The 8,439-nt window shown below is 33.4% G+C and overlaps 2 protein-coding genes and 1 long non-coding RNA gene across 3 annotated transcripts; all 3 read right to left on the bottom strand.

Moving 5' to 3' along the window:
* Positions 1 to 3,269: 3,269 nt before the first annotated feature.
* LOC120173512 lies at positions 3,270 to 4,461 on the bottom strand. The gene is made up of 4 exons (XM_039180656.1): positions 4,054 to 4,461; positions 3,739 to 3,817; positions 3,486 to 3,619; positions 3,270 to 3,332 (listed from the first exon to the last, which is right to left on the bottom strand). The coding sequence occupies exons 1-4, from the start codon at positions 4,249 to 4,251 to the stop codon at positions 3,270 to 3,272; spliced, it is 474 nt and encodes a 157-aa protein (XP_039036587.1). The 5' UTR covers positions 4,252 to 4,461.
* A 78-nt stretch (positions 4,462 to 4,539) lies between these two features.
* On the bottom strand, positions 4,540 to 5,692 carry LOC120173489. Its single transcript, XR_005521068.1, has 3 exons — positions 5,323 to 5,692; positions 4,858 to 5,066; positions 4,540 to 4,719 (listed from the first exon to the last, which is right to left on the bottom strand). It is a non-coding gene; the product is annotated as an uncharacterized LOC120173489 (long non-coding RNA).
* A 1,160-nt stretch (positions 5,693 to 6,852) lies between these two features.
* LOC120173511 lies at positions 6,853 to 7,551 on the bottom strand. The gene has a single exon (XM_039180655.1). It carries the CDS (start codon positions 7,549 to 7,551, stop codon positions 6,853 to 6,855), a length of 699 nt encoding a protein of 232 aa, XP_039036586.1.
* Positions 7,552 to 8,439: the final 888 nt, after the last annotated feature.

Raw genomic sequence — 8,439 nt, 5'->3', positions numbered from 1 at the left:
TTTTAAAGTTTGACAGTCCCCAGCGGAGTCGCCAAGCTGTCGTACTGTTTTTCGTCCGGGCACGAATTTTTTACTAGGCGGGAAAAGTGATGTGAATAAATGGTTTTTAAAATAATTTGGAAGTCGCCATCGGCCTTTTGGGTCAGGTAGGTCGAATACCTAAAAATCATCCTTTAAAAGAGTTTTTAAGAAAACATCGATTAAAAGATAAACTGATCTGCGTTTTAACCAAAAATTCGTTCTTTTTAATAATAAAAAGAGATTCGTGGTCGGTTACGTTTAGGGAAGGATTAGCACCCCTACAACACCCAGAATTGGTACTTTTTAATTATAAATTGTCTCTATTATTGGAAATTTTAAAAGTTCAAAAATATATTTAATTTATAATCCTATTATTTCAAAGTTATAATTATATAAAAATACATTTATATATAAAATATAAATAAAATATTTATTTATTTAGAAATATCAGAAAAGGACTTCTAGGTGCCTTAAGACAGCTCTTTTCTTTGATATTAAAAAATAAATAAATAATTAAAACATTTTTCTAAAAATAATAATAATATATAATTAAAAAACTAGGATATTTATTTATTTAAAAATATCAGAAAATGGACATCCAGTTGTTTTAAGACTGCCCTTTCTTAATATTGAAAAATAAATAAATATCAAAATATGATTATTTTTCTTAAAAGTAATTTATATAAAATTAATTTTATAAATAGGATTTTTATTTAATAAACAAATAGAATAAATAAATAAATATTATATATATAAAATAATAATGAAATTAATAATTTAAACATATATCAAAAGTAATAATAAAATAAAATAATAATAATTAAAATGAAAGAAATTAAAGGAAATAATATTAAAATGCAAAATATATTAAATAAAAAATTAAACTATTAGGGACTAAAATATAAAATATATAAATTAATGGCCCTTGTTCAAAGTATTATAAAAATAATTACTAATAATATAATTAACCTTAATTATTTAAACAACGATTAAAATGAAATTTATCAAAGTTAAAGGTTCTAACTCGAATAAATAAATAAATCTAGTGCTACTAATGTAATTTAGCATTATTTAATTAATTCGGGTTAAAATATAAATTATAAAAACATAAGGGACTAAATATAATATTTATCCTAATATATATATATATACTGATATGAACTAAAACATAATAAAATAAGATTAGAAGACTAAACTAAAATAATCAGAAATCAATTTCAGTGACTAAATTGCAATGATTACAAACTGGGATGACTGCAGAAAGGATTTTTCATGCGCAAAATTACACAGGTACCCCTCATCAAAACGGCGTCGTTTTGATGAGGGTATTAATACCCAAACGGCCGGCCCTCCTTAGGCTATTGTTTCATTTTTCTGGTTTTGCTTCTCTCTCTAAAGAGAGAGAAGCTCTCATTTTCCTTCACCAGAGAAGAAAATCGGTCTCCGTTTCCGACGACGATCGCCGCTGCCGGCCACCGTGAACGGTGGCCAGAAATTACAAAACCCACCCCAAATTGAAGCCCCTATTTTTCTATACCCAAATCTAAGGTTTTTTTAGCATAAAACCTTACCAATTGTCGTAGATCTAGGATAGTTTCATTCGACGCTTCGGTTCTCCGGTGGTTCCACGGTGGTAAGTTCCTTCCTCTTTGTTTTCTCTCTTTCTTTTCTGTTGGTGGTTGTTGTAGGTTCTTGCTTGATGTCGATGTTCCTCTTCTGTTCTTTGTTCTTACTCCGTCCGTTCTTCTTTTTTTTTCGTTGCTCTCTATCTCTTTCTTTCTTGCAGGTGGGGTGGCTTTTATAGCCACCACCGAGGCTCTCGTTGGACCGGTCCCAGAGATGAGTTCTGGTGAGTCACCAAACTATGTGGTGACTCACCCCATAGCTGCGATGTGGACGGCCGGCGTGGTGTTTCTGGAGTCTTCGAAGAGGGTGGCTTCGTGGCTGCTGCTGGAATGGACCATCTGGAATCATAGGCGACAACTTTTATCGTCGATCTAAGGCGACGGCGGCGCTGGCTGAGGCGGTTGGATGATAACCTAGGGTTAAGAAACCCTAGGGCTTCCTTTGCTGGAATCATCTGTGGACCGTTGGATCTCTCAGATCCAACGGCAGAGATCATTGGCAGCTGGGGTTGAAATGATAAAACCCTAACTGGATTTTAGGGTTTATTTTGGGCCGATTCTATTGGGCCTGATTGATTGGGCCAGTTCTGGTTATGTAAAACGGGCCTCCAGTTTTTTTTCTTGTAATATTTATTAAATAATAATAATAATAATAATATATAATATTAATAATAATAATAATTTTAATAATAATAATAATAATAAAACGAAATGAAAAAAATTAGTGTTTACAACACTATCATATGATACATTAAAAATGGACAAAATAATATACTATTAATGTATAAAATATAAATTCATATAGAAAATTTATTTAAAAACTCCCACTACATACGGAAACCCTTTTCATTTTACATTATTATTGGTTCTAAAACTTATCCAACTTGTTTGAATCTTAAACCCCAAAAAGGAACTTTTTTTTAAAGAAAAAAATGGAGAAAAAAGTAATTATTTAATACCAACTAGTTTCCATTCAAGCCCTTTTGTTTATAGCAAATGATAATGCCAAACTTGATATTAATTAGATTGTCATTTCATAAAAAGGGATTATAGGTTGTTTTAGGTTTATTTTGTGTTGTAGTAAAAAAATTCGATATGATTTCAATATAAATTTAAAATAATTTAAAAAAAGGTTTAAAAGATTAGATTTTTAAAAAAAAATTAAATGGATCATATCAAATTAAAACGGCTCGAAAATCAGTTCGACCTATGGAATTACTAAAATAAAACGTCAATTCTTGGAATTGTCTCGTTTGAAAAAAATAGGTATAATTTTAAAATTAGGTCCCTAACGATATTTATTAAAATATTTATTTTAAATCATGTTATTTTTTAAATATTTTAACCCTAATATTTTATTATAAGTAAAAAAAAATCTAATATATGAATGAGTGGTCACTTTAATAAGTATTTTATAAGTATTTTATCCCTCAACATTTTATTTTAGAGTAAAAAAAACTTCTATTTTAGAGTTTAATTATATTTTCATCTATAGTATGATCTTTTTATCTTAAAATAAAATGTTAAGGGTCCAAAATGCTCAAGAAAGAATATAAATCAATATAAATATATTTTTTTAATTAAACTAATGTGATTATAATGTAGTATCTATTTTAAGTACTCTTAACCATTTGACAATAAACTCTCAATCACTCTTACAATCATTGGCGTTCGAACTCGTAATCTCTAAGAATAACAACAGTTATTTTAATCATTGAGATAATTTGATTCGTGTAAATCAATGTAACTGTTTAATCCAATGTTAAAAAGTATTTCTTTAATATTAAAAGAAAAAATATAACAATTGTAACGTGGTTTATGCAATCCCCCTCCCCCCACGAGTCCCCAAATGGCAAACATATGAAACTGTGGAGAAATTTTGGATACTACAACGCGTGGCCCTGATGTCACCACAGCAACCTCGGCTTCACTGCCTCCGCCGTGATTTGCTGCTTCTTTGCAGCTAGCAGCAGCTGGAAAGTTCAGCAAATGTTATATTGAGACTCGAAGAAAGTAGCTGCCGAGTTTCGGAATGGTAAAACACAAAGAAACAATAAACAAAGTAATCCGCTGCTCGAGCAGCGGAATTAACCTGAATGGCTGGACATTGCAATGTTAGTGTTCGTAGTTTGCGGTGCTGATGACGTTGCAGCACCCCTTTTCATCTTCAACTGCGGAACAAAGGAATCCAATGAGTAATTTTACGTACATGGACAATTGTTTCGCATTCCAGTGGATATACGGAAGTGAAGACCAACCTTATACTATTTTCGTTCAAGACCAAGAACTACTGTACAACTCACTTAAATTCATGTCACGGCACTATAAAATCCCCTCATTCTATAATAGAAGGAACCTAAATAGAGTCTTGTGTGTTCTAGCAATCTAAAACTGTTCTCTTTCATACCTTAGCATTTTCTTCACAGTTTTTTACAACAGCGGAGATGCCAGCATAGCGGCCGTTCAACAACTTATAAGCCCACAACAAAAGCTTCCTTGGAATGCTTAGTTCAAGAGGTTCAACCCCTTCGATGCCTGACGGGAACTGCTTTTCTTTTAATAGTCGAGAAGACACCAAAGAAAGGTTGACCACAGATGGGAGCATTACACAGGAGCTCTCCCGATAGAAATTGTATGAACTTCTGAGCAAAGAGTTGGCAGTCTCCAAATCTCCGTCGGAAGCTTTCTTTATCACTATATTATTAATTTTTGCGAAAGTTGGGTTCCATTTTGTTTTGAGACTCTCCAAATGAGTCAAGTCCTTAAACGATGAATTCCATAGTTCAGTTGTTTGCAAATCAACCCAAAGCTGCTGGCTGCTCTCCACATCACCATCTAACGGTTGGTTAAGAGTTTGAACCTCGTTCGAGAATCCAGATTGCAAAGGGTGATTGATGCCAAGCCAATTATAATAGATCGATACCAAGCAATCGAGGCATGCCTGCAAACTTTGGCGCGATTACTATTTGACAATTTTGGGTTCTTGAACCGTTTCCGGATCCTCTCATTTATTGCTTCAAGTGTTTCCAGTTTGCCATTTCTTTCCAGGGACAGAATATACTGGTGAAGATACCTAAGCCAAGTTCATCAACTATTAGAATTTTATGAAAAGGAAAGACACTAGTTATAATACAGCATAAATATGTCTATCGCATGCTATGATTCAATGGATTTTAGATTCACAATTACAAACTCGGGAAATATGTTTTACCCGTATAAACTGCTCTCGGATATTTCCGGACTCTTAATCTCAGGCAAACAGCAGATCTCGGGCCATAAGGTACCCTGTTCCATAAACAAACCGAATATCTTCTCTAGTGGATCAGCAGCAGCAGTCTCGACTTGATTTATGGATAAAACCAGAGCCTTTATGTGCGTCCCAAGTGCCACTGGCACAAGATCTTCAATGCACAAGGAGAACTGAGAGCAAAAAATAGTCAGATTACAAATAGTATTAACCGAGCATATGAGTTTTGCAGTGATAACAGCTGATATGACTAATATAACATAGCTGCAAATATAGTAATCATGCAAGAATCTTGATTCTCTTCTAACTCAATAGTAAACAACACTACAAACTGTTTATCTACTAACTCTTATTAACCATAGATACATATTTCGGGTCTGAACAAAACATGAAAAATCACAGCTACTTTCTCAAAGATTGAATGGTTACCCACTTATCAGATCGAAGGGAGAGATAAGCCCGGTCAAGAGTACAGATGTCTCCAGTTTATTCCAACAAATTTAGATAAAACAGCAAGTATTTTCGGATTCAAGTTATAAACTTTTGAGAACTCTCTGGTAAGTTTACTTCGAGGGCCTTCTTGTTCCCAGCTAAACCCGGTGTTTTGTGCCTGATTTTTCCCCAAACAAAGACAAAAATAAAATATAATAGATCCGAATAATAACAGCCAATGACTCACTAGCATTAAATGTACTATTAACAACATCAAAGGCATGGACATCTCAGAAAGGGAAACTAAGGACACCATGTTGAACTGTCCAAAATCCTTTTCTCATCCCTGCCCCACCCCAAAATGAAATTGGTAACTAATGAAACTTGACTAAAACACTAAAGCAGAAAGCTGGTTTAATGTCCAGGTTATGACAATCTAATTGCTTGGAATATGAAATATATAGGGTTGCAGCCATACTTTCCCTTTTTCACCATGCCATCAATCTCCCACATGTTTATTGTAAAGCTCGACCAAGACGATTTGAAGCAAAAAGAAAGTTCATCTTTAGCCTTCTGCATATCACCTCTTCCCCCCCCCCCTTTTATATATTCCTTGGGCCAGCATAAATCTGGCCTTATGAAAATGTTTCAGATCTCCTCCAATACAAATTTCCAGCGCGGAAAGACATTGTAAATTATGTTCCACACCTCGTCCATTTTGTCTGATTTGTCATGGTGTTTCCCTCTACATTCTTTTTACATCTTTCGTCCAAATCTTCTTCAAAAAGCGAACTTTCAGAGGTTAATCCCCTGAAAATGTACATTGCATCATCCTTTAAAGATTGACTGAAAGAATACGTTGAAAGAACCTAGAACACATCAATGAGAGTTGAGGCTCGAGAATTGTTATTTGGTGAACTTGTCAACTTATATAAGTCCAGAAACAAGAAACTGTTAACCATTAAATCATTAATGATTCAAAAAGAAAAAAGAAAAAAAAAGAAGTTAAAACGGGAAGGAAAGGAAAATAATGTTTATTTTACTTGCTTGGAAGAGGGAAAGAGGGAAGGAAGAAGGAAACCTTTAAAACTTCAAGATTTTGTTTCCCGCAGTTCCAGAGTAACTTTAAGCGTGAAGCATGCATCCTGTACAAAGGATCGACAGCTGATGGATTCAAAGCAACGGCCTTATCATAATAGGACAATGATGTCTCACACGAGTATCCAAGCTTCTCACAGAGTTTTCCTGTGTAGAATGCATGTGACCAGTCCGGCCTATAACATAGTGGAGTCGGCTGAAGTTATACATCTTATGATCATAAAGATTTTTTTTGTTGATAAAAATAGAAGGCCTCATTAAAAATCTCCCTCATAGTAGTCCATTTCCATAAGGAAAGAAACGACTAGCGGAAGGAGGAAAAGAGTACCTCAATTTATTAATAGAAATATATTACATAAGACTTAAATATTACACCCAATACATGTTTTCTTACAAAAAAACAAAGAACAACTAAAAAAAACCTTACAATCACCCAATCCCCTCCTTCGCTAACTTATCAACCTCACAGTTGCAACCCCTTGGAATCAACCTAACTATATACGCCTTAGTTGAAACAAGGGACACAATATCTTTGACTAGGTTACTAAAGAAAGTAGGAGCAGTAGAAGGAGATTTAATCCACTCCACTGCAGACTTGCAGTCGCTTTCAACAATCAGTCTACCCTCAGGAACCCACATTGAAGAGAGAAAAATATCGATGCCTTTTTTAATGGCTTTCAATTCTGCTAAAGGTGGAGGGCTTGGACCAGCACTTTCTGAAAAAGTTAGTAGAGTGAAATGTTTCCAATCTCTTAAAATACCATTGATTCCTCCTACCAACCCGTCAAACCTTACTGTTCCATCAACATTCATCTTAAAGAAATCAACTGAAGGGGGTCTCCAACATATCAATGGCATACACTGAACTTTTGAAACATAACTCTTGTCTGTAAGGGAATGATCTCCAATCAGCGAATCCGCTTGGATAGGAACGTAAGGAAACTTCTCTAGAAACCATTTTGGTAACCTAAATCTAACAATGAAGAAGATGGAGGACCTGTCAAGTTTCACTCTTTCGAAAACAACTGAGTTCCTAACTTTCCAAATAGACCAAAAAACAACACCCGGAATAAACTTCCATATAGACGAGTAAACCCTCAAATTAGACCAGGAGCTAAGTATGATCATAAAGATCAAGAGTGAGAAAGTAGAATTGTCGTAACCGATTTTCGTCCGGGCACGAAATATTATACTTGGCGGGAAAATTGATGTGAATAAATGGTTTTGAAAATAATTTGGGAGTCGCCATCGGCCTTTTGGGTCAGGTAGGTCGAATACCTAAAAATTATTTTTTTAAAAGAGTTTTAAGAAAACATCAATTAAAAAATGAACTGATCTGCGTTTATAACCAAAAATTCGTTCTTTTTAAGAATAAAAAGGGATTCGTGGTCGCTTACGTTTAGGGAAGGATTAGCACCCCTACAACGCCCAAAATTGGTACTTTTTAATTATAAATTGTCTCTATTATTAAAATTCAAATATATTTATTTATAATCCTATTATTTCAAAATTATATAAAAAATATTTAAAAATATCGGAAAAGGACTTCTAGGTGCCTTAAGACAGCTCTTTTCTTTGATATTAATAAATATTAATTTGAATAAAATTAAATAATAAATTTTTTTAATATTTAATTTTAAAATACCAGAATAGGACATCCAGTTGTATTAAGATTGCCCTTTTCTTCGATATTGAAAAATAAATGTTAAAAATAATTTATTAAAAAAAATAAATATTTATTTATTATATATATATTTATGACTACATAATAATAATAAAAATATTTAGACAAGTAAAATTAAAATAATAAATACAATTAGAACTATGTATTTAAAAGCAATAAAATAAATAAAAATGTAATAGTTACAAGTTAGGATGGCTGCGGAAAGGGTTTACCCTTTCTTAAATTACACAGATACCCCTCCCCAAAACGGCGTCGTTTGGAGAGGGGTTTAAATACTCAAAATGGCCGGCCCTACGGGCCAAATTTCTCATTTCTCTTTTTCTTCTTCTCTC

Source organism: Hibiscus syriacus, unplaced genomic scaffold (assembly GCF_006381635.1).
Source record: "Hibiscus syriacus cultivar Baekdansim isolate YM2019G1 unplaced genomic scaffold, ASM638163v2 tig00111954_pilon, whole genome shotgun sequence".
Classification (NCBI taxonomy): domain Eukaryota; kingdom Viridiplantae; phylum Streptophyta; class Magnoliopsida; order Malvales; family Malvaceae; genus Hibiscus; species Hibiscus syriacus.
Note: the sequence above shows the minus strand (reverse complement) of the source record. Positions and strands in the feature narration are given on the sequence as shown.